This window comes from Zonotrichia albicollis, chromosome 3, assembly GCF_047830755.1.
Source record: "Zonotrichia albicollis isolate bZonAlb1 chromosome 3, bZonAlb1.hap1, whole genome shotgun sequence".
In the NCBI taxonomy this organism is placed as follows: domain Eukaryota; kingdom Metazoa; phylum Chordata; class Aves; order Passeriformes; family Passerellidae; genus Zonotrichia; species Zonotrichia albicollis.
In genome coordinates this window covers 28,911,722-28,938,164 of record NC_133821.1, presented here as the reverse complement: position 1 = coordinate 28,938,164, position 26,443 = coordinate 28,911,722, and the positions used below count along the sequence as shown (strand labels likewise).

At 43.4% G+C, this 26,443-nt stretch overlaps 1 protein-coding gene across 1 annotated transcript; it reads right to left on the bottom strand.

Moving 5' to 3' along the window:
* Window positions 1-1,552: 1,552 nt before the first annotated feature.
* On the bottom strand, window positions 1,553-4,306 carry TLR5 (toll like receptor 5). The gene is given in 5 exon segments (XM_005497922.4): window positions 1,553-1,870; window positions 1,872-2,098; window positions 2,101-2,481; window positions 2,484-3,589; window positions 3,591-4,306. Coding segments are annotated over 5 exon segments (2,559 nt in total). The 3' UTR covers window positions 1,553-1,741.
* Window positions 4,307-26,443: the final 22,137 nt, after the last annotated feature.

The window sequence follows — 26,443 nt, the reverse complement described above, 5'->3', positions numbered from 1 at the left end:
AGTATCTGCACTGGCTGACGGGACAAAAGGAGAAGAAGACATCCTTAGAGAAATGTAAGATGTGCAGAGAGCTGAAATGCCCATGGTGGCTTTTCTGACGGTTCAGGGTGGGCTCTGGGAAGCCAGGGCCGCTGGTGCTTTCCCAGCCCTCTCCTTGCAGAAAGATTTTCCCCTCCTGCCAGCAGCTGCCGGGGCGGAAGACAGGAGGCGCTCAGGAAAGCTGGGCTGTTGCCTGAGCCAACAGCGACACCCAGAGCTCCCGCAGCATAATCAATCCCTTCTTACATCTGCAGCCCCGTATCCATGCCGCCTGGAAAATATCCCAAGGATTAGCCCTTTTTGCCTTCCTGAATGACTTCATTTATTGAGAAGGAAGATATATTTTGCTGTAGTAATTTTATCAATAGCAATCATGTATACTGTGCTGAGAGTAAATTAGATCAGCCACAGGCACATCTATATTCCAACGCTTGCCTTCACACAAAGTGGATTGCACTCTTTCATCTCTATCAAAACAGTTAAGATGATGTTATTTTTTGCAGCTAAGGTCGAGGCAGACAGCTTATAAAACGTCCCATTCCTGCTTCCTCATTACTGCAAGAAGTCTCACTGAGACCACACTGAAATTATTTTGGTAAGCTTTTGTTGAATAAATGCACAAACAGAGGCAAACAGTACATGCAAGGAGCATGTCAAGATCAAAATAATAGGTGCAAGTTTTGTGACAGTGAACACTGATTTAGACTTTTATTAAAATCACCCTAAACAACCCCTTGAAGACACATATCTGAGCAGACAGTGGTAAAATAATTAGAGAAGTAAGAGAGAGCCAGGCATTAATGTCTCTAGAAAAACATTTTAATAGAAGCAAGAAAACTCCTTAGAACTGATCAGTATACAGGACGTGCTGAGGACAACCCAAATTACACAGTACAATTACAAAGTACAGGTGTATTTCACACTACCAGAATGCAAAAGCCCTGTCACCAGGGTACAGCCTGCACAGCTGCTGAAGTAGATTCTTGTTTCCTTTCCAAGCTCAGGTTTACCTCAGATCCAAAGGGAATACCAGTTCCTCTCTGCAGGGCAGGAGACAGGTCAAGTGAAAAAGCACCAATGCTGAGCAAGTAGCAAATGTTGTAGGCCAATGACTGTCACCAACCAGAGAAGTTGGTGGAGGGGAAAGGCATGAATGGAATCCAAAGTTTTTATGTTCCAGCTGAGCTGAGGTTAGTTGAGAAGAAAATAAACAAATTAAATCCGTGTTATATCAATATAAAGCATAAAGGTGCAAACCAAAGTGAAACAGAGCAAGAAAAGTTACCAGTGCAGCAAGCACAGAATTAAGTGGTCCAGGAACCACAATGATCAGGCTTGGCAGTGCCTGAGAGCACTTTTGGTCCCTCCTGGACAGTATCATGGACCCTCTTTGAGAAAAATACCACAGGCATCCTTCTCTAGCTGAAACAGACCATTAAGCAGTACTCCAAAAATCAGGGCCAAAGTGCCTGAAGATGCATCCAAAATGTGAAACATCTGTGGTTCATTCAATTCTTCTGAAAATCCATGAGCCCATTTGCATTTTCATAAATCTGCCGGTTGCTTTGTCTCTGTGGTCTGAAAGATTTATATTGAAACAATTACCATTCTACATGTCTTTTCAAGGAAAGATGAAGCCAACTTCTGTTTATTCCTGCCATGGCACAGTTAGAAATGGGATATTTGCCAGGAACTCACACAGTCAATGTGACACAGTTGCTACAGACTACAGTTCTATAGTACCAGTTTTCCTTTGCACTTTTATTTCTTTCAGAATTCGTCAAGAAAGGTTATCCAAGAAACAGTCCACATCTTGATAATCTTGATAATCACCGCAAATACTGATTCCTTTGTAGGAAGTTTCAAATTGGTTTGTGTTTCTTCAGTTGATACTGAGAAAGTGACCCAACCACTACCATAATGAGGACATCCTTCAGATCACAGGAGTACCTGCTCTGGGAGAAATTAAAGGCTTTCACACACCACCCATCTTTGAGAAACTGCCTGGTCACAATGCAAATTGTTTTCTTGCTGTTCCAAATGGCATCATTAATATTTTGATATGTTCTTTGCCAGGCATGAAATCTCTTTATTCAAAACACAAGGTAAATCTGTTGTTATCAAAATACTGTGAGTCCAGGTGCTTTAGGAAAGAATTCTGGACCCATTCAAAGTAATTTTTGCTGTAGCACAGATATGCATCATATTTGTATTCATTTTTATCTACTGCTCATAGTTGGTTGTCTATCAGTCTTTTTGTAGTGGTTTTATACCAGAGGAAACAAATCCCCTGGGGGCAAATAAAAATTGTGACTGCCACCAGAAATACGAGAAGAATGACCAAGAAGAAGATGACGAGTGAGAATCTGAGTGTCTGCTGGAGTTCATCACAGCCATCGTACGTCATATATGGCAGGGTTATCCCTTCAAAGGCAGGGGGTGCACACTGTACCTGTAAGACTGGGAGCCAGCCAGGGTTACATTTGTTTCACTCAGCCGCACTAGCAGGCTCTTTAAAGCACAGTCACAGACATAATTATTATGTGCTATATCCAGAACACTCAAAGTCATAAAAACTTCAGGCTCAGGGGAAAACAGCTGGTTTCCGGATAAGTTTAGGTTTGTTAGGCTTTATGGTAAAAGCCCAGGAGAAAGATGAGACAGCAGGTTGGAAGCCAGGTAAAGTCTTTTAAGAGATGGTAGACCTCTAAAACTCTCCTATGGAAGAGCACTGACGTAGTTGTTATTCAGATGTAGAACTTGAAGTTTGGGCAATGCCCCAAACACATCCAAACATAAATCTCTCTCCCACACCAGCTATAACATATTTTCACCAAGATCCATATATACTAACTGATTGCTTTCTATAACATTAGCACTCTTCACACAGTAAGAGAACCAGTTCTGTTGTAAGAAGACATACTGCAGATCTGAAATTTGGAAAAGAACATACAGGTCACCTAGTTTTGCCAACCAATTTCTTTCTAATTCGAGGTGTGTTGCAATTATTGCTCTGTTACCTATAGACATTAGCTTATTGTCACCTAAAAAGGCAGAAGTCAGATGTGGAAAGGAAGGGAGTCTTTTAATGGCATTGTCTCAGAGATAAATTATTTTCAGATTTACTAAATGCCTGAATGATTTGTCACCAATCATCCCAATATGATTTTTCTGTAAATCAATATATGTTGCACTACATAGACCCGCAAAAGTATAATTGTACAACTCACCCCAAAGGTTATTTGAGAGATTGAGAATTTTTAGGTTGCCCAAGCAAAAAAATTCTTACCTTTGGATTTGATTTATCTTGCTTTTGAAAAGGTTCAGTGATTCCAGATTGCCAAGACTTTGAAAGATTAAAGAATTTAGAGAGAAAATGCAACCCTGTGAAATATCAAAGAACCTTAGTTTACTTCTTCCTAGTCCTGCAAAAGTAGAATCATCTGGATTTTTTAAATTATCAAAGGAAAATCCTGAACCAATTATAGGACTGCTAAATATTAAAGAACTTATTTGAGTCCCTTCAATGGTTGTACAGAGATACTGGACTCTCTGTGCTTCAGCCATTGTCACTAAGGTCTAGTGAGCTAAATGTGGTATTTTTGAAAGGATTGGGGCACTTGGCCCAGGCCACATCTGCTGTCTTGTACAAATTATTAAAACTGATGTTAAAAAATAAAGAGTGTTTTCCTTGGAAGCTGGTAAGATTGGTTTGAAAAAAGTTGGATATCTTGTTGAATTTCAGGTTCACACTTTTCAAGGCTGTTAAATTATAAAATAGGGGGTAGGGATGAAGTTTTGTGATTTCATTCGTTGAAAGATGCAATTCTTCCAATGATCTCAAATCTTGAAAGTAACATTCTTCCAAGATGGAATTGCAAAGGGAATTGTGAAACAGATGGAGAACAGTCAGGTTTGGTAAGCCCATAAAAACATCAAGATGCAGTTGAAGAATCTTATTGTCTCCCAAGTCTAAGATACAAAGGTTTGGCAGGTTCCAGAATGCTCTTTTTCCTATGGTAACAGGATGGACTAACTGGGTTCCGATTTCCAACAGCCACAAGTGCTCCAGCAGTGGGAACGAAATCACTTTTCTGATATAGTTGTTAGTCAGGAAAAGCTTCACTGTATCCTTTGGCACAGGTGGAACATCAGTGAGGCCGCAGAAAAAGCATATGGAGATTTGGGCCTCTGAGTAGCACCTTCTAGATGCACACACACCTAGTTACAGCCCAAAGAAGAGGAGGAGCTGATGGCACAACATCATGAACCTACATGAAAAAAAGTGACAACAGCAAGAATTAGTTCAGCAGTTGGCTGTCTTTGCAGTGAGTAGTTTCAGAGCACATTTTTAACAGCTGTAGAATGGAGGACTAATGTCACTCTAAAAATGACTTGTGATTTGGGATTTATCCTTTCTCTGAAATCTAACAAGTATCACCTGATGGTCTGTTTGGCCAGAACATGCATCCCCAAAAAATGTGAGGACCTCCTAAAACCTAAAAAGTAACTCTCCTTTATGCTCCTGTCCCAGGGTGACATTATGATCCTTGTATCCCCAGTCAGGTGTTCTGTTTATGCTGAATGTTATATTCTGTGCCTTCAAGACTGGCTCTGACAGTGAAGGCAAGGAGAAGAAGAAGAAGCACGGAACTTCGTTATCAGCTTCACTCTCTCCCACAGTCTGCTGGAACACAGAACTCCACTGTTGTTGTCTGGGCATGGACAGGGCAGAACACCACGCTCCTTTTGCTTTTTAGTTAGTTCAGCTAGCTGAGGCGGTCTGAGTTTTCCCTGGACTGCTTTTCTTTCCCTTTTTCTTGGAACCATTTGAATGTGCTCCGGAGTGGGGCCTGGGGAGCACCGAGAGCTTGAACTCTGTGGCCTACAGGGGCCTACTCTGGGCAGCAGCCTTTGCCAGTGCCGGAGGGATTGAAAACAGAGCGAGCATCCACATGAGAGACTTTCTGAATTTGTCGTCTCTACAGAGCGGTGAATGAGTTTTGTCATCTGGTACTGTTCATTTCTTGTGCTGAGGAGTGCCTTGCCTGTTAAATAAACAGGTTCTTTCCACTTCCCTCCGAGGAATCCTTCCCAAACCGGGGGAGGAGCCACGTGGGTTGGCTTTCTGGAGGGGCCCGCTTTGGACGTTTCCTACTTCTTGGAGAAAGTGCAGAACAAAATATCGTCTGATGCCCTAGTATGTTTCATATTTTCCTCACTTGTGGCAAAAATTATGATTATCTTTCCCAGAGGCTGGTGATATTCACTGACTGTGAAGGACTACTTGTATTTGGTGCTTGGTAGAATTTCTCAGAAGAAAACCCCACAAAGACCTTCAAAGAGCATCCTTTTTCTTTTAATTTAACAGAAAGCCTACTGACAACGAGTTTGTAACATTTCTTTAAGTTCATACAAAAGATCTTGAAAGATATATTGCAAAACAGGAAGCCTTTGTTCTTAGACTGGTCAGATAAAGGCCGGCTGCCATTGGGAAAATTTGTATTCCTGATGTTATCTGATTAGATAAAATCTACTAACTGAAACAAAAATAAAGCTCCAAGCTTTTGACTGGGCTTTAGGCCATCACAATATATGCTTTTGTGCTCATAAAAAGTTGTTCAGTGTAAACACACTTTTTGTCTTGGTCCCCTTCTAACCAATTAAGATCTAAAATAGAAACTGTTTCAACTATTTCATTCATCAGATGATTGATTGATGAATGTGCCCCATCCCATCCCCTCAATTTCTCCCTTAAGTTGCCAGGATGCTTAAATCAAATATAGCAGATTTCCTCTTAAAATCAGGAAGCATCTTATGAGGTAATTGTGCACTGTGACAGTTCCTATCATTGATGGAGAAAAGCATACGGCAGTAAGGCATTTAATGACCTGACAGAGCAGAAGGACCATAAAAGCCAGTACTGGTTTGGGTGTAATGATCTACTTGGTTTGTATTTATCTGTTTGTTTTGATATCCCATCAGATTATATGATGAGATACAAACACACAAAGACAAATGTGATTCCACTAATTATAGTGTAACAGCTCTTTCCAGGAGAGCAGTGCCCAAAAGGACAGGAAAATAAACTTGAAAACAGAGACTAAAACATGCTTGGGCTGCTCTGTGGAGGACAAGAGTAAATTGAATATGCTGAGAGAGAGAGTCCTAGCCCCAGCCCTCTGCTTTTGGTCCTAGCTAGGCTGTTTTTAGCCTCTAGCACAGTTTTGAGTGTGTCCCTGGTGAGCTGGGTCTGCCTGCTCATGTCCCTGCCTAGCAGCCAGCTGGCTTGTTTGTCCCAGTATGGCCCAAGCACTGAGCACTAGTCCATGAGCCAGCCCTGGGCAGCCCAGCTCTGCCCTGTGTGTCACAGGACAGCATGAAGGCAGAAAGAGCCTCAGCTGGGCCTCAAAGAGGACCAACAGCCAGTCTTCCAGCTCCTAAGGAAATACAGCTTTAGTGAGGACAATGAAGATTCGTTTGAAGGTTTGGGGGCTTTTTGTTTGGTGGGGTTTATTTTGTTTTTCCAAATGTTTTGCTACTGACACTCATTCCAGGCTGCACAAACCAACTGTGGGCAGTCACAGTCACCACTGAGGGATTCTTATCTCACATCTTGAGCCCATGTTTTCCTTATTCTTTGAAACCTGTCAGGTGAGAACTGCCTTGTCTACACCAGAAGCCACCCGGGGGAAAAAAAAGTCTCCTTCCTGTTAGTTTCCCCTCACTCTTTGCTGTAACTTTGGACTGTGTTTTTCAGAAACTGGATTTAGCCCAGAGACACAATGTTCTTTTTTTGTGCTTGCAGGATAATTAGAAGCAGCCAGGATTTAAGCTTTCACCTGGAAAAGATCAAAGTGATAATAGGAAAGGAGTCTTAGGAATGACAGTCAAAGAAAAACAGAGCTCTGTACAGTCCTTTTTAAAGGTCTCACCTTTTTATAAGTCTCATCAGTGCTGTCATGCCTGTGAAACAGTTTTCAGGCATAAAACAGTGGTAATGGTTTGGTAGCCTGAAGTCAGCAAAGACGAGTAATGGTGATCAGCCACAGGGGGAATGGCATGGTTACCACTCCTGCACTCCTGGGACCAAATCTGGACACATTATTTATTAGAGATCTATTAAAAAAGTATGGAAACAGATTCCTGAATATGTGGAGCCAAATGGAACAAATTATAAAAGAGATGTTTGCTTTTTCAAGTTTTTTTTTTTTTTTTTTGTACATGCACTTTAAAAAAGCAATCAAAAGATAACAAGCTGCAAATGTCCAGTGACAAAAGGACCATAAATATAATACAAAGAGAGATAAAATCTGCCCAGCTTTCAGGTGAAATTAGAAACTGCTCCAGACTTTTCTGGAATGGAGATGTTTGAATTTATTTGAAATAAGATTTAGATCTGAATGAATTTGAGTTTGCTCTTGGTGGTGGGGGAGAAAAATATGAAAATTCCACTCACTAGTATGGTTGACAAAACTCTGGACTGTCAAATCTATGATGCAATGAAGACCTACCAAGTAAAGAAGGTAGAAAAGGAGCTGGTGGCCTTCCTTAAACCATTCCTGTGGAAGGCTCTTGGTGTGTGGGATCTCAGCACAGCAGTCCTGATGTGCAGAAACACCGAGACAACCCTTGGGGGGCTCGGAGGTCCTGGAATGTGGCCAGAAGTGTCTGGTGGTTGGACTTTGACCCAGCACAGGAAACATCACCTGTATGAGGATGGGAGAATCACAGGGGATAAATGGTGAAGAGATTGATTAGTTATGGTGTGAAACACAGAGTTTAGAATTTCGGTACAGGGGGGTGTTAGGGAGACAAGATGAAGGAATTGGGGCGTGTCCCGTCCTTCTTCTTCTTCTTGTCTTCCATCTTCTGTGGTGGTGGTGGCACTTTGAGATTGGTTCTTACTAAAAGTGCACTTGTCAATAAGGGTGAAAGGTATTGGGGGGAAAAGGTAAATATCTTATACGTAGTTTTGGGTATAAAGATAACTGACCACCCCGAGGGCACGCAGTGTGCTCATGGCTGACGTGCTGTGCGGACCTCTGTCGGGCCGAGAGAAGGTATTGTAGATAAAAAATTAATAAACACTGAAGACTGAAAAAACCTGAAGACTCCTTTCGTCCTTTGGAGCGCGGGCTGCCCCCAAGGCCATCCCGAGCCTTTCTAGGCCATCAAAAACAGCTGAGAATGGGACATTGGTGAGCAACCTGTTCCATCAATTCCCAGCATGGCAGGAGCCATGGCAGGGGCATCCTAGGGCTCACCTCCATATACATCCTAGATCAATTGTTTATCCACTGATTATCTTTACACCAGATAGTCCCAACCCAACCAGGAAGTACAGCTGTCACACAGGCTGAGCTGATGAAAGACATATAGAGTGAAAGCTGGCGACTGAGTGACATACTCCATGCAGTGCATCTAGAAGAACATGCACCTGATTTCTGAATCCATAAAGACCTACAGTCAGACACCAAGGGACTGGCAAAACAGAAGTCCCCATGCAGGTTGTATTTTAAATTGTCTTCCTACCCAGCTCTTTCCAGACAGAAAGCCAGCTATGCCTTTATTTAGCACATTATTCTGTCAAGTAAAACAGCTACAGTGAGCTCTGTTTTCTTCGCAATGCAACACTAAACCTTTTTCTTGCACTCATACCTACTATTGGGTTATTTTGGATAGGAGGCACTCTCCTCTTCCATTATAGCTCTTTCAACTGAGTGAATAATGTTCAAGATTCTCTAAATCATGTTTCAGCCTAATGAGGGGTTGGGGGGATGCTTTGTATGGGACGAAGGGAGGGAAGGGAGAAGATCTGTTGTGGGCTGCTTCTGTGTTCTCATTATGCATGTGTCCAACCCAGAAACCATCCTTAGAGAACACTGTGGAGATCCTTCTAGCCCTGTCCTCTAGTTCCTCTCTTTCACCACCTTATTCATCTTCCGAAAGTTCTTGCATAATGACACAGCTTCACAACGAAGCTAGAGACAGCCAAAATTAGCCTATTGCCGGTTAAGAGGAAGACACATCTTATTCACCCTTGGGCAGAGATTTGATGTAATGAACTCTCCCATGACCGGTGTGAGTACTCCCAGTCATGGAATTAAAGAAATACAGCAGCAGCTCACTGCTCCATTTTACAATGCTGTTGTGCTTTATGCTAGGTCAGAGCTAGAAGCCTGCCTACCTGACAACACCCATGTCATGTGTTAGCCAGGTTAGATGATGGCCAGTCAGCCCTGCCAGACTGGGGCACTGCTAGGTGTCTGCAAAAGAAAAACACTTTGTGCTCAAGTTCTCAAGTACTGAAGCCCAGGGTGGAACTGCTGAAATCCCACAAGCTGGACTCTTCAAAGGCCAGGTGCAGATGCAGTTTTGTCTTATCAAGTCCCACCTCCAACACCTTTGTGCCTCTTAGGGACTTTGTACCCTGCAGATCTATTTTTCCCCCATAAAAAAAAGAAAAAAAATAAAAAGAATGTAGTAATCCTTGTCTGCCTCAGGCCAAGAAAATGAGTGAGTACTAAGTTACATATGCTCTGAAAAATTCGAAGTGAAATCCTGCTGCCAAAATATTCTCCTAGGGCTGGAAAATCTTATTTCTTGACGGCTTAAAGGGACAGTGGAAAGAGGGGCAGTCGAAGGTGGGAAGAGAGGGTGAAGACTGACCCTTGGAGCACCCTGGGCTGTGACGGACCTGTGTAGGTCTGTCGCTCTCTCCTGCAGCCCAATCCTGCGTCCCAACGCCACCACCAGCACTCCAGGGCAGAACAGCCTTGCACGGAAACTCGGCTGGGGAGAGCCTCCCTGGTCCCCACCTTGTTCCCTATTCCCTGCGTTATTCCTACATACACAATGGACGCCTGGAGCGGGAGAGCGTCCTCCACCTGCTGGGAATGGCTGCGGTGCATGTCCGGCAGGAGAAGCACCATCCCAGGGGGAGCAGGAAGAAGTGATGTGGCTGAGCTGCTCAGCTGCTCACTCACGGAAAGTGAGAGTAAGCAAACAGCAGAGCCAGAGAGCGGGGCTGGGGGTGTGTGGCGCAGAGGTTAGGACTAGAGGGAAGTGGTGAGTGGTGATGATGTGAATATGGAACGGAAAAAAAAAAGGGTAGAATCATCAGGGAAGAAGCACTGGAAGGTAAATTCCCCAGCATAATGGAAACCCTCCCTGGCATTCCAAGATCGGCTGCTGGATACAGAACTCTAGGGCTCCAATAAAAGAAGGAAGGTGTTATGAGTAGAAAAGTTGCCCATTTTTTTTAAAGGTTGCAGAGTTCACAGGTTGGGCTAGTTGCTGCCAGAGTGGAGTTCTAACTGTTGTTGAAATCACCTGTCGTTTTCGTTAACTACCTGTTGTTGATGGTTGAGGAATTCCCCTCAACCTGCTGCTTCCTTGGAGGATGGCACCCGGGTGGTGAAGAGGAGGGGACATTGGGGTTGGCATGTAAATTACATTGGGGTGGGCATGCAGATGAAGAAACCTCTCACCAAACCTAGCAAAACCCCCTAAAAACAATGAGCCAACACAAATTGACGGATTGAAGTGACGTCTAGATGTGAGGAACAGAATCCAGTGTCCGCTAATACCCTTTTTACCCCTCACCCTAATCTGAAAAGATGTTGTCTGGACAGAGGGCCTCGAATGTCAAAATGAAAATGCAGGAATCTCCTGATGCTCTCTTGAGGACAAAAGCCCCAGCTCTGCCAGCAGACCAGCGGGCAAAGCTGCACTTTTCCTCCTCCTCTATGCCACTCCTGGAAGCCGCAGCGGTGTGAGTGCAACCTGTCAGTTCTACCCAGCCGAGCTCATTTTTTAATGAAGGCATTAAAAAGGAGAAAGATCTCCTGCCCTATTTATTTCAGAAGAGCACCTCCAGAGGAGGTTCACAAAGATTCTTAGAGGGCTGGAGCATGTCTCCTATAAAGACAGGCTGAGACAGGTGGACTTGTTCAGTCTGGAGAAGAAAAGGCTTCAAGGAGACCTCAGAGTGCCTTCCAGTTCTTAAAGGGTGCCCACAAGAGGGCAGGAGAAGGACTTTTAACAAAGGATGTAGTGATAGAACAAAGGTGAACTGACAGAATTTAGATTAGGTTTGAATTAGATGTTGGGAAGAAATTCTTTGCTGTGAAGGTGGTGAGACATTGCAACAGGTTTCCCAGAGAATTTGTGGATACCCCTTCAAGACCAGGCTGGATGGGGCTTTGAGCATCTTGGTCTTGTGGAAGGTGTCCATGCCCATGGTAGGACTGGATGATCTTTATGGTCCCTTCCAACACAAACTATTCCATGATTCCATGGGAGAGAGTCAGGCCTGGGAAAACCAGGCCAAAGGGTGCAGCCAGAGCACAGGAAGCAGCTTTTATGGGCTTTGCTGCATTTTAATATTTAGGAGATTATCAGACAGACTCATCTCAGTCTAAGAAATGTGAACATTTGTGTTTGCTAGCTGCTTGGTGCTTGAGCTGTTCCTTCTGGTCTTTTTTCAGGTGGAAAGAGCCAGCACATCTCTATCTCTTACTTCCAGTACAGCTGACTCTCTGATGTGCACTTAATCTGACCCCAGATAACTGTAAGCAGGTGATCCTCCACTCACATTATTATTCTATTTCTAATGATTCTATTCTACATTCCATTTCCTACATTACCTTATACTAAGTGGAATACTAAAGAAGTTAGGATTGAATGATAGATCAATAACTGAAGTGATTTATTTGCCGGTTACTGTAATTCTTAGAGAGCAATACAGGAAGGAAAAGGGGAGGTAAAAGAGAGGACAGGGTAATGTTTATTTTTAAAAAATTATAGTAATTTAGGTTTTCATGTTACATTTAGATAAAATTTCTGGAAATTGATGCTATTTGAAAAAGCGACCACCTCTGAGTTAACTCTTCAGCTCACTTTTGCATAGCCATATCCACAGGAGAGAGCAGGGGATTCAGTAACATTGCATGGAAGAAATGGGAGCCTAAAGCACTGGATCTACAATACCCAAATATCTTGTTAACCAAAGCAATATCTTGTTAATAATCTTGTTAACAAAATAAATATCTTGTTAACCAAAGCATCACCTAATCTGGACAGCTGGAAATGCAGCACTGATGGCCATGTTTTATTATTAAATAAAAGGAGTCTCGACTCTCTTGAGGTTGCCTAAGTCTCAGCCTGTTTTGGAATTAAGTGCCTAAGGCAGCTTTTGCTCGCAAGTCACACTAAGTTGTGGACCTTTCTCCTATCCAGATCGCTCCTTCTGGAGCCCTCCTCTTTGTGAACTTTGCTTCTGTCCCTGATGTCCCCTGGTCTCCCACCAGACAATGAGAATATCTAGACAGGAAATTCTTACTCTTTCCTGCTTAAGATGTTCTGCTTTTTATGGAATCAGCTGGGCCAGAGATGACACCAAAGTGCCTATTTTCATACTAATCTGTGTTATGTACCTTTAATTACTTATAACTATGTCACTCCTATATTAAGTACTTATAAGTGATTGCATAGCATAAAGCCTCAGCCTCCAGGGACATTGCAACTTCAAAAGGCATGCAAAGGGCAGCACTTCATATAATCTCACTACATTGGATTACAACCATTTAATTCAGAATTTGCTTTTATTTCTTTAAACTGAATTTCACTTCATTATAAGATTACCCCAGTCAGTTTGTTTCACTTTGTTCTCTGACTTGGAAATTTTATTTCCTTTCATATAAGGAAATTCTTCATTTCATGAAAGGAAATGAAATCTTACAATTCCAATGAGGATCCATTCAGCAACATTTGGCCCATCTCCCTGCACTTGAAATCTTGAAATCAGAGAAGAAAGTGTAACAAACACTTGGGAAAGGAGATAGGATGAAATAAAATGCAATTGAAAAAAAAAATAATTCAGAAATGGAATGACTAAAACCAAATGGATTGCAGTGAAATGAGGTACAGTGAAAAGGACCAAAATTTAGCAGAATTATACTTACTGAAATCCTGAAATAAGGAAATGAAATCAAACAAAAAGACAAGAGATGAAGTTAATGTAATAAAATGCTTAAAAAAAGGGAAAATTTTGCAGCAAAGTGAAAACAATAAAAGCCAATAGGATCATATGAGCGACAGACAATGGCCAAAAGTGTGTTCCTGCCTTCTAAAATAGTGAAAATGGTAGGTCTCCCAGATCAAAGCTGCCAATACCTAAATTTCTGGCTGCCACTGAAGCACCAAACACCACCTCTGAGCTGACCCTGAGACACTGGGGGAATGGGTTTTTTCCCCATGGAAAATGGCCATGGTTCACATCCAGTCACACTGATCGACAGTGGGGTGCTGCCTCCAAAATTCACAAATGACACAGTATTTCTCCCAGAACAAAGCTGCCACCAGCTAGGACTCTGGCTGTCCTTGGAGCCCCAAATGCCACCTCTGAGCTTACCCCGCGACACTGAGGGCTGAGTATTGTTTTCTTCTGAAAAGGGACTGGTTCTCATCCAGGTATTGGAAATCCAGTGAGATGGACCAAACCTTGCCAAATTAATCCCCATTCAATCTCAAGTATTCATTTCCTCTCATTAAATGAAGAATTTCTTTCAATTAAATTAATAAAATCTTGACTTCAGAAAAGAAAGTGTAACTCTGTTCAAAGGAGATATGGTATTACATGATGCAGTTGAAAGAAGGAAAAATAAAATTTGTAAATGGAATAACTACAGCCTAATGCATTGGGATGAAATTACCTGTAGTGAAAATTACCAAAATGTTTTAAAATTATACTTTATGTAATCCCAAAATCACAGAATGAAGTCAAACAAAGAAAAAATTGATGAAATTACATTCTAAAAAAACCCCAACCAAACAAAAAAAAGATAAAATTGTAAATCAAAGTGAAAACAATACAATTGAATAGGATGACATCAAGACATCAAATGCAGGTAAATACCAAACCTCAATTCTTGCCAGATTTATCCTGATTGAACTCAAAAGATTTTGTTTACTTTCATGAAATGAAATGTTTCCTTCCATGAAATTAAGAATTTCATTTCATGAATGGAAGTGAAATTTTGAAATCAGAGAAGAAAGTGTAACACTCTGGAATGAGGATATGATAAAATAAAAAAAGTACATATTTCAATATAATTTCAATTTAATGCGATATAATCAAAATAATCCATGATGGTGGCTATGTCATAGCTTTCCTGCTGAACCACGGCTTCCAGCTCCTCCTCTTTTATTGCCCATGCTGAGTGCATTAGTGTACATACACTTCAAGTGGGCTGCTGATTTCACCTCTGACTCTAGCTTACCCTACTTAGTCTTGTTTCTGGAGAGCCTTGCATCCCCTTCCCCCTTCAAACCTGGTTTAAAGTCCTCTCAATCAGCCCCCACATGGGCTAGAATCTTTTTGCTCTTGTTAGTTAGATGGAGCCCAGCTAGCTACAGCAGGCCAGGTGTCATAAATGTTGCCCCATGATCAAAGAACCCAAAGTTCTGCCCATGGCACCAGCCTTTAAGTACTTGTTGGTAATGTGTTCCCTTCTGTTCCTTTTATCATTTGTCCCTACTGCTGAAAAGACTGAGCAGAACCTGTGCTCCTGCCCCATCGACCAATCAACCCAGTGCCTTGAAGACCATTTTAATTTCCTTCTTTTCAATCTCATCACTGTCAGCCTGGAATATCAGCAGTGGATGATAATCAGAGGGCTGAGTCATCTTAGGGAGTCTCCTGATAGTCTACAGCCAGGCCCCAGGGAGGCAGCAGACTTCTCTGTGGGATGGGTTTGGTCAACATTCAGGGCCCTCTGTTCCCCTCAGAAGGGAGTCACCCACTATGACTGCCCTTTTCATTTCAATGCCAGAGGTGCTGATCCATCCAACTGACAAAGTATAATTGGGAGGCTCTTTGGGCAGGTTAGTTTTTTTTATGGCACCCGGCTGACCCTCTGGATCCAAGGCCTCCTAACTACTCTGAAGTGGCACCTGGGTAGGTGATGGGGGTCAGAGGAATTTTTATTAACTCTCCAAGTAGGGACTAATTTCCCCTCCCTTTCATCTACCAGGTTCTCCTCCTTCTGCCTGGTGGTGAGAGAAAGGGGAGTCCTCTGACTCCTGGGAGGTTTCTTTCAGGGATGGAAGGGTGAAACTCCACCAGTCTATTTCCCTTTAACTTTCCCTAATACTCCTAAGTTTTTCTAATTTCTCCTTAAGCTCAGCCACCAGACAGAGGTGATGATTCACCTGCTTGCACCACATGCGGGCATCTTTTGCATTGTCTCCTGCTACTACTGACAGCCTCAAGCACTACTTACAGCTAGGAGTCTGGACAGACACATCCTTCTTGGGGTTTGGCACCCTTTCACTAGCCATAGCTTTTAATAATTTGGAGACCACTGCTGAAAAAACGAACAATCAAAAAACCAAAACCAAAACAAGCAAGCAAAATCCTAACACAAAATAAAACCCCCCCATTCAGGAGGATGACTCCAACACAGCCTGCTTACCTTGCCTGTGTACACCACCGTGCCATGCCCCTATTTGCCCACTCCTGGCTGCCACCCTCGCTAGAGCCTTCTTGAAAAGAGGAAGCCCCTTCCCAAGCCTGAGTGGCCAAGGAGAGGGAAAGGGGACCACCTGGTCAGGCCCCTTTTGAAAGCACATCAGATGGCATGGATTGGGATGAAATGAGGTGCAGAGAAAAGGACAGAACCTTGAAATAATTGTACCCATTTAAATCTTGAAATCAGGGAATGAAGTGAATGTAAGCGACCAGAGAAATTGATGAAATGAAATTGTGTTAATGCACCTCTCTGATTGCCTGGGATATATTATACTTACATTCAGTCAGGTGACAGATCTGGCCTAGGCCTAGAACTGAAACAGTCCTAGGCCACAGAAAATGGAACCTCAAAGACAGGTAATTTTGCTAAATTTGGAGTAGTGTGTTTAAACAAAACACAGGGAATTGAAGAAAGCCAAATACAGGGAAAGGACACACCTTTGAGGACACATGGGATATTAGAGAAGTATCTGGAAGCAGATTGTTTTGTGCAAATTTACAGTGTGAGGAAATGGTTGTGATACTTATATCACCAAAGGGGTATCGGGGACAGCCACAGGTGATATAGAGACTCCATCATCAGAAGGCATGAAAAGACACTTTATTATTAGAAATCCACAGTTCTTATAGAAACAATGGTGGACGTAAGACCTGATTGGCCTTTAAGAATCTTCTCTCACACTATTGGTGACCTATGAATAGCACACCCTGAAGAACCATATCTATAAACAATGGTTACAGAAAGAGAGATAATAATTGTTTGAATTCTTTTCCTCTAAGTTTCCCACAGCTTCTACACAGCTTCCCAGGATTTTCTGGGAGAACCATGCCTCTCTCTGTTCAGAGGATATGTAATTACTACATCTCACCCTGTGTATGTTGGAATCCATAAAATTAGAGGGTTTTGAGAAAGTAGTAAAAAAACCAGGCCTCAGACGGCAGATTTGTGAACAGTGCTAATGCACCAGAAAAATTTTCTAAGCTGAAGCGCAGATGTGAGAAATAGAACAATAAGCCTAAGTTATTTGCCCTTTTAGGTTACAAGTTTATTTAATGTCTTTAGAAGGTTAATATGAATGAGTCTCTGTGCTTTGTCTCTTATAAATGAGCCATTGTGTTAGAGAAGAGGTCTCTATTGTTTTAACCACACTACGCATGCTTCATGTGATTGGATACAATTACTGTCAATATGCTTTCACTCTATGTGTGATTGGCTGAAACTTGGACTGATTGTCTTATGCGATGTTGTAACAGTAGGTGTCTCCGGCATTCTGTTTGATCAGAGAGCTGAGAGCATCTTTCTTCTCCATTGTCATAACAATGTAATTAGACTGATGCTGGAAAAATAAAAGCTCTAGAGACTGATTTCGGATGTCCTGTCCTGTTCGTGGTTGTATATAAGCTGCCGGCGGCAGTATACTGTAAAAAATAAAAAGAGAAAAATGAAGGGCTGTGTTTGCCAATCTTCTGCAGGGCTCTTTGCAGAAGGAAGAACAAACACAGCTCAATAGGTTTATCAGTTATCAATCAAAACCTCATTCAGAAGCTGATTTAGAATGGCCAAAGAGACTTTCAACATACACTGTTGAATTCTCTGCAATCTCTCATGCAAGAGGTAATTATTAATTCTAAGAAATCAGTTACTAATTCTAATATAGTAACAAACCATTGTCAATCTGACAAAGGACTGGCAGTCCAACTTGTCAAAACCCATTTCCCAGTGTGAGTAGATGTCCACATGGCAGAAAAGAAGGTATTAATAGACATGTGCACATATTCAAGTCAGCCAAATTTGGCAAGATGAGCAACATCTGTTTCCACAACTGCAAAGCCTTTAGGCCTCTGGTATTTATCCCAGGCAGTAAGGTGCAGCAGTTCAAGCCTTTGTTGGTGTTATCAATGATCAATCGAAAGCCAAATTATTAAAAATGCGAAAAGATTTATTTATCTTTTTGTGGGACCAAAATACGGTCCTCAAAACCACCACAGCCAAAGAGACAACGTTGACCCCGGGATCGGCACTGGGTGAATCTGGATTCTGATCATTATTGCATCAAAACCCATCCCATCCTCCCACCCCCCCCCCCCCATTCACACAAGGCACTTCCAGTGACGAGGTTTTATACAGTTTATTGTGCCTGAAGGAGTCCAAATTTCTTTTGTAACTCTTCACATTCATAGTTGTTTCTTTCACTGTGCAGAGCTGGACAAAGGCCATCTCCTGGTTGATAGCCAGCGTTGATTGAGTTCGGGGAAGTCATGTATTCACATGTATGATCCTGGCGTCCCTGGCTATCTTGATTGATGTTATCTGCAGGACAATGATCGCTCTTAGGCGGTTTGTGACGACTTGAGATATCGGTGATCATTGTGCTGTGAGTGTCCATTCTTATGCTAAAGTGTTGATCATTATCTAGCTGTGTCTGGGAATCTTAGAATCTGAATAGACACCCACTCGGCCGTGTGTGATCAGAGACATGTTCGGATTTCACCATCTCTATAAAATACATTCTTTGATAGCATGAATTATTTCTAACATATATTACAATCCCTCTCCTTTAATTTCACCACATTGATTCATGCTCCCTCTATATCCCAAATTACTAACATCTATTTATTTTCTACTTCTACCCTCCACCTTTAAAGGTCTCCTACAAAGAGAAAGACTTCATTAGATCCTTATTTCATGTTCTCCTTGTGGGATTCCCTGATAACTAGTATTATTGTTCATATTCATTTTGACTCATTTTTCATATTTTGCCAATAATTCAGCAGCATTGCTTGCATACCTTCTCTGTCCCAAGGTCACGATCTTGGATGTGTTGTTTCCAGAAGCCAACTCCAGGTCCACGGGTACTATAGCTATCTGCATACTCTGTACCACAGAATGAATCAGTCTAATAAAACAAGGAATTAGAGACGGGAGAAATAGGATTCCTGCTACTGAACACAGTACAAAGAATATTATTTTGTTCCACCAGGCCCCATCAAATAATAGGTCCCACCAGGATGATTGGAAAATTAAATTCCATTTTTGGATTGGGACATGGGCCACCTTCTTAATTTCAGCTGCCAATCATCTTATGGTTTCTGCATAATCATCCATTTCGATACAACATTCCAATTAATTGAATTTTCCACACACTCCCCCCTTCTTCGGCCAGCAAATAGTCTAAAGCTATTCAATTCTGGTACATAAATGCCCGTACCTGGGTGTGTTGCCGACTTAGTAAATCCAGAGCCTCTGAAGTGTGATTTTACAGAATTTCTAACACTGCCTGCAACCTGATCAGCTGGTTCAGTAGCTAAATTTAAGTTCTATATCCATAGCTTCCATCTTGAGCCCATGTGGTCGGTCCATAATAATCAATTATTCTTGCTGCTGGCACTCTTCCTCCTTCCAAGTTTGCCTACCACTTATGACAGGTATCAACTTTTACAGATTACTTTGCTCCCTCCTCAGGGTCTCATACAAAGGAGCCCCTAGCAAGTTACTTTTTGTTTGGGGGAGAGTGAAGAAGACTGGCCGGATCATGCCCAAAGTGCATGATCCATTCCATCTTGGAGGAAACTCACTGTATGCTCTTTTTCCACAGATCCAATAAATTCCATCTGGGGCTTTCCATCTAATATTCATTTTCCCTGGCTCTCCCCAATATTCTCTCAGACCCTCCAAGGTTTGGTAAGGGCTGACTCCAGGACTTTTGACCCGGTAAAGTCCTATTTGTCTGTTCCATTCACAATTTGTTTTGCTTTTCCTGCTCGAGTACCCCATAGGAGGTTCCAGCTGCCAGATTTTGCCCTTATTGTTCAAATTTACTGTCACGGTAGTTTATACATGGAGTGTATCCCACCATTTCGGTATTCTTCACGGAATACATTCCCAGACCTTGCCGCATACCTCATCTTAAAGGTGCCCCATGGTGAGACCTTGATGGCATCTGAGCTGCACAGTACTTTGATTGACTTTCGACACTCCACATTCAGAATGTCTGCTTTAGATCTAAGTTTTCCACGCACCCCGTTCTGAAAAATGGGAAACCACTCCTGCGAGTCTAATTCAATGATTCCTAAATTTGTGGCTAGGGTTAGAATATGGTCAGTCAGTTCAAGCTCCTCTTCCAGACACTGGGTGCACAATCCCTTTGGCCTCTGCCCCCTTCTGCAATGTATAACAAAAGTTCCCTTACAATATTCACACTTAAAGTGTACAAATGGGTAGCATACACAATCAGACAGTATTACAACCTATCTGTTAACCGTTGGTCATTTATGAGGATGCTGGAGTTTGATTTTCAAGTCACCTGGGGAAGAAGTGACCTTCCACTCAGGCGCTTCTTCCTGGTATTTGACTTTCTTCACCCTGGAGGGGTGTGTCCAACCTTTCTCTGCAGTCCGAATGGCATTGTCTGTTGTCAGAAGGACAAGAAAGGGGCCTTCCCAGTGAGGGGAGAGGGGTACATCTTTCCACACTTTTGCAAGTGCTCTGTCGCCTGGTTGGAATTTGATGGATAGCAAATTCCAGAGGGGCACTCTTAGATATTCTCCCTTCTTTGCTCCATTCCTGCAAATTTCTGTTTATCGCTACCAAATATGGTTGAATCTGGCTATCCTCCAATCTGGGGTGTCCCACTGGCATCCCATGCTTATATGGCATCCCATATAGCATCTCAAAGGGTGGGAGCCCCGTCTCTGAATGATGCATCGTCCTGATATTAAGCAAGGCCAGAGGTAGGCATTTCAGCCAGGACATCCAAGTTTCTAAAATTAATTTAGACAACTGCACTTTCAAGGTCTGATTCATCCTTTCAATCTGTCCTGAGCTCTTGGGAGGTCATGTAGTGTGGCATTCCCACTGAATGCCTAGCGCCTCTGCCATCTGCTTAATGATTTTCAAAGTAAAATGAGTTATTTGATCCAAATCAATGTAATTCACCACCCCATATCAGGGCACAATTTCTTCCAGCAATTTCCTGGACACTGTCTGAGCTGTTGCCCTTGGACTGGGGAAAGCTTCCACCCAGTGGGTCAATTTGTCTACAATTACAAGCACAAATTTGAACCTTCCCACCTTGGGCAATTTCAGTGAAATTGACTTGAATTCTTTCAAATGGTCGGTAAGCAATAGGGCGAATCCCCAGGATTGCCTGTCTTGCCTTAGTTTTGTTAACTTTCTGGCAGGTCAGGCATCCTTGTACCTCTTGTTTGGCCAATTCGTAAATTCCTCTGCACCTGAAAAATTTCAAAAATTGTTCAGCTAGGGCCTGGGCCCCCCAGTGTGTTCACTGGTGCAGCTTTCTCAAAGTCCTCCTGGTAAAACCTTTAGAGACTAGTTCTCTCCCATACAGTAGTTTCCACTTACCTTCCTCCAGTTTTCCTCCAATCTTCTCATAACTTTCAATCTTCTTTGAGGAGGGTCGTCTGAGACCCCTTTGATCTCTGGGGTACTTACCATCATCAGTGCTGTGGTCTTGCCCTCTTGGCAGACCAGGAGGGCAAGACCACAGCATTGATGACCTTAGCAGACCAGGAGGGCAAGACCACAGACATGTTTCTCCGGGTTCGGAAGTGCATCCCTGCCTGGCGTCCCTTCACATGGACAACTGAAATTTCTTCTGGCTCCCTTATTGCTTCCAAAATTTGCCGGATCAATTCCCTGTGCATCAGTCCCCATCCCTGTGTGTTGATCAACCCCCTTTCTTCCCAGATTTTCCCAAAAGTGTGAACCACCCAAAGGCATATCTAGAGTCTGTAAAAATTGTTCCCTTCTTTCCCTTCAATCCTTTCAAGGCTCTCAGGACTGCATACAGTTCGCAAGCCTGTGCTGACCAACCCTCATTCAGGGGACCTGCTTCTATCACTTTTCTGGTTTGCCCATCCACAACTGCATATCCTGACATTCTTTTTCCATCAATCACCCTGCTTGAACTATCTACAAACCATTTTCCCCCTTCATCTAATTCCTCTTCTTCCAAATCCTCCCTAATCCTTGTCTGCAATTCAATCACTTCCACACAATCATGAACGAGTTCCTCTGAAACTTCCCCGAGCAAGAACTGGGCCGGATTTTGCAAGGTTGTTGTCCGCAATTCCAAATCCTGTGAATGAATCAAAATGGCTTCATACTTCAGCAATCTAGCATCTGTGAGCCTCTTATTTGCTTTCTGTTGTAGTATGCCCCGCATATTGCGTAGTGCAAATACTACCAAAGGTGCTCCAAAGGTTACTTTCTTAGCTTCCTCCACCAACAATGCTACAGCAACAATTGCTTGCAAGCGCATGAGCCAGCCCCTGCTGACCGGGTCCAAAAGCCTAGACAAGTAACCCACTGGTTTCCTGACCCCTGACCAGTCCTGTGTCATCACACCATGTTCCGTGTGATTGCTCACATCCACGAACAACTGGAATGGCTCTCTCACATCAGGGAGGCTCAGCACTGGTGCCACCGTGAGTGCTCTGTTGACTCTACTGAATTCGCCCTCGTCTTTTTCTGTCCATTTGATCCTGTCCGTGGTAAGTTTCTCATAATAAAATTTCACCTTCTCATTGTATCCTTCAATCCACTTCGGGCAATATCCCAACAGCCCCAAAAGTTGCCTAACTTCTCTTTTTGTCCGTGGGGGTGGTAAGGCAATAATCCCTGCCACCCTTTCCAGATCCAACTTCTTTTTCCCTCTGGTTAACCAATGTCCCGAGTACCTGACCTCGGGATCTGTGAATTGCAACTTTGACTTCAACACCTTCAACCCCTTTTCCCCTAGAAAGTTCAAAATTTCAATGGTACTTGCCCCCGCATGCTCCTCCCTTGGACCTGCAACAAACAAATCATTTATATATTGTAGCAATTTTGTTCCCTCAGCTGGTACAAAGTGACTCAGCACCTGTTGGAGTGCTTGCCCGAAAAGATTTGGGGAATCAACGAAGCCCTGAGGCAACGATGTCCATGTGAGCTGCTGCTTTCTGTTTGTCTCTGGGTCTTCTCACTGAAATGCAAAGTAATCCCTGCTGTCCTCCACTAAAGGACAGGTCCACAAAGCATCCTTCAAATCAATCACGCTGTGCCACATGTCCTTGGGAGAGATGGTATTCAGCAGGGTGTAAGGATTTGAGACCATGGGGAACTGTGTCTTAGTTCTTTGATTCACAGCCCTTAAATCTTCCACTAGCCTGTAGCTACCATCCGTCTTTTTCACTGCCAAAATTGGGGTGTTGTGCGGGGACATGCACGGTTCCAATGTTCCTTACTTTATTAATTCATCAACCACTGGTTTCAGTCCCTTCCTCCCTTCCATGTTTGACACAAATGGGATCTCCTGGCCTTTCAATTTCAACGTGGATTGGCACTATGTCCAGTCTCCCGACCTCCCCTTGGACATACCAAACCTTTGGATCAATTTTCTCCTTATCCTGGGTGGTGAGTTGATACAACTGGGAATTCTCCACTGCTAAACTGATTTCCAAAGCCACCATCAAGTCCCAGCAAGTTAAAGTCTGCATCTTTTATTAATAACCTATTTCCTGTACACTTTTGATTTTCTGTCTCTATTTCAACATCCTTTATGATTGGAACCTTGAAAGGTTCCCCTTTTGCCCCAATTACCATCATTGTATCATCGTTCAGAGAGCACCCTTGTGGTAATTGTTGCACCACGGTTCGTTCTGCCCCGGAATCTACTAAAAACCAAATTTCCTGTCTGTGGGTCCCACTCTTAATTTTGTGAAAGGCTCTCTCGGTCTTCCAGACCCCAATCTGAAAAGCCCCTGACACCCCTAATCCTCCTGAAATATCACTTGATCCTTGACCTTGTTGGGACAATTCCTTTGGATGTGCCTCTTTTGCTTGCAGTAGTAGCACTTGATATCCTTTTTCTGGATGTTCGAGACTTTTCCTTGGGAAGGATTTTGCTTCTTTGCTGGCGCTGTTTTCGCCGAGTCTCTGACCTGTTCCTGTTTCTGTGCTTCCCTCACTGCAGCCACCAGTACCTTTGCTTGAATCTTCTGCTTTTCTTCATCTCTCCTCATGCAGAACTTCTGGGCTTCCCGGAGCAAATCCTGCAGTTCCCTGTCTTGCCATCCATCTATCTTTTCTAACTTTTTCCTTATGTCTTCCCATGATTTTGCGACAAACTGAGTTTTCAGCAAAACTGCCCCAACCGGAGAATTGTGGTCCGTCCCGGAATACTTCCATAGGCTCTTTCAGAGGAACCTCTCCAGCCATTCCGTGGGGGTTTCATCCTTTCCCTAACATTCCCCGAGTACCTTACTTATATTCTGCCCCTTCGGCACTGCCTCCCTGATACTTTGGATTATCATGTTTCTCAAATTTATAATTTTCTGCCTCTCTCTGTCTGGGCACTCCAAGATGGCTTTTGATTTGGCCACCTCTGGTCTCCCCTCTACCCCTGGGGATTCCTGTTCTCCCAATCCCTGACTGCAGCTTGTCTCATCATTCCTCTCTCCTCATTGTTGAACAGCGCCCTCAAGATCGCATTGAGACCCTCATAAGTGTAGGTGCTGGTTCCTAGAAATTCATCTAGTCTTTCCACCACCCGCAAAGGATTGTCCATCAGTTTCCCCATTTCTTTCTTGAAAGCCCTCACATATCCAGTGTTGATCGGCGCATGTACAAGGCCATTAATTCCTGGAGCCGTTGTAAGGCACTTCCCGTAAAGAAAAGATACTGGGCTTTTTCTCCTCATCATCACTGTCTCCAGTGGACGCCCTCCTCGTTCCCCACCTCGTTTGATGGGCCAGGGGAGAGCTAACTTTCTTGGGGAAAATTACCTGTTTTTCTTTGGTCTTGGGGAGGGTTGGTGGCTGGGACTGCTTGCACGGGAGCAGGAGTGCCATTGCCTGCCCACGTAGGAGAGAAGGCGCTGCAGCCAGCTCTGGTGGGAGCGGCGGCACTGAAATCTGTTCCTGCGGGATCGATGCCTTGGGAGGCAATGTGGGTGCCGGTCGTACCTGGGCTGGTGTGGGCTGGGGTGGAGGGACAAGGTAGGGAGGTGGAAGGTTGTCCAGTGGTTCTCACTCCTTGCCGCGGTTTGCCATGTGTCTGAGAGCTCGGATCGGGTATATACCTGTACAAGCATATCTCCACATCTCGGCATATTCAATTTCCTCAAAATCCTGTGGGTGGCGATCGACTACATGGTCATACAGGGACTCGCACATCCATGTTTCGAACATGCCGAACACTGGCCAAACCATATATTTTGTGATCTCCTTCCCTCCACGCTTTTCCATGCAAAACTGTATCATCTTTTCCTTGGATTTTCCCATTCTCCTGGGGATGTCACCCCAATGTTCTAACGTCCATCCCAATGGGCTCTCCCTCGGGATTTCAGGCAGAACCTTCCCAGGACCTTGGGGAGACTTCTCTTGGGGCTTTTTGTGGAACCTACCTTTTCCCAACCCCATTTTTTCAAAAAACCCGCTTGCAAATTTTCTCACCTTGTCACCTTTGGTTGGAACGCTCGATGGGAGTTCGAGTCTCTGTACGATGTTGATTTGCTGAGTTTGCGAAATGCCACCAGTCTTATTCAGCCACACGGAGAACCATTCCATGGGTCTTTCAACTGGTTTCAAGTTTTCTTACCTGTTTCTCCAGATCAGAAGGTAGACTGGCTCCCGAAATATTCCGGGAATGTCTTTTCCCCTTCCTGACCCAACCGTGATCAATTCTCTGAACTACCTACAAGTCCCGGGTTCCATGTGTTTTAAGAAAAAGCACTCACTTCTCCTTTGACCGACCACGTCCCTCGCAGGAGGGTAGAAATGCGATTGTGGGGTCCACACTTGCTTCGTAACAGAATCACATCTCACACACGCGCTTGATCACACCCCACTCAACCACGAGATACTTATGGTTCCTTTCCCACGTGGATTCTTCGTGCACGTTGATTTCCGAGTGGAAAAAGCACCTTGGTCTTGAGGATCCATCTTTGGATCGTACTGAGTTTCCAAGAGCTGGGCCCATTTTTTATCCCTCTTTGGCTGTGGTTCTGGTTTAGGTTCAGTGTTTTGATTGGTTTCGTGAACTCCCAGTCATATCAGATTGCTGAAATCAGTGGGGCACCTCCTGACTGGGAAGGGGTCACCGAACCCCAAATTCAAATCATGTTGCGATGTCACTAGAATTGTTATAAATGATCAATCGAAAGCCAAATTATCAAAAATGTGAAAAGATTTATTTATCTTTTTGCTCGACCAAAATACGGTCCTCAAAACCACCACAGCCAAAGAGACTGTGTCAAGCCTGGGATCGGTGCTGGGTGAACCTGCATCCTACCTCTATCACATCGAATCCCCCCCTGTTCACACAAGTCGCCTCTAGTGAAGAGGTTTTATACAGTTTATTGTGCCTGAAGGAGTCCAAATTTCTTTTGTAACTCTTCACATTCATAGTTGTTTCTTTCACTGTGCAGAGCTGGACAAAGGCCGTCTCTTTGTTGATAGCCAGTGTTGATTGAGTTCGGGGAAGTCATGTATCCACATGTATGATCCTGGCACCCCTGGCTATCTTGATTGATGTTATCTGCAGGAAAATGATCGCTCTTAGGCAGTTTCCGATGACTCGAGATCATTGTGCTGGGAGCATCCATTCTTACCCTAAAGTGTCGATCACTATCTAGCCATGCCTGGGAATCTCAGAGTCTAAATAGACATCCGCTCTCGGGCTGTACGTGTATGTGGACATGTTTGGATTTCACAATCTTTATAAAATACATTCTTCGATAGCATGAATTATTTCTAACATATATTACAATTGGCATTGAAATTGCTTCTTGCAGAGCGGGTGCACTTTGATAGAAGAATCACGGAAGGCTTTTGGCCTATGCAGTCATGTCCTGAATGAACAACTTGAGT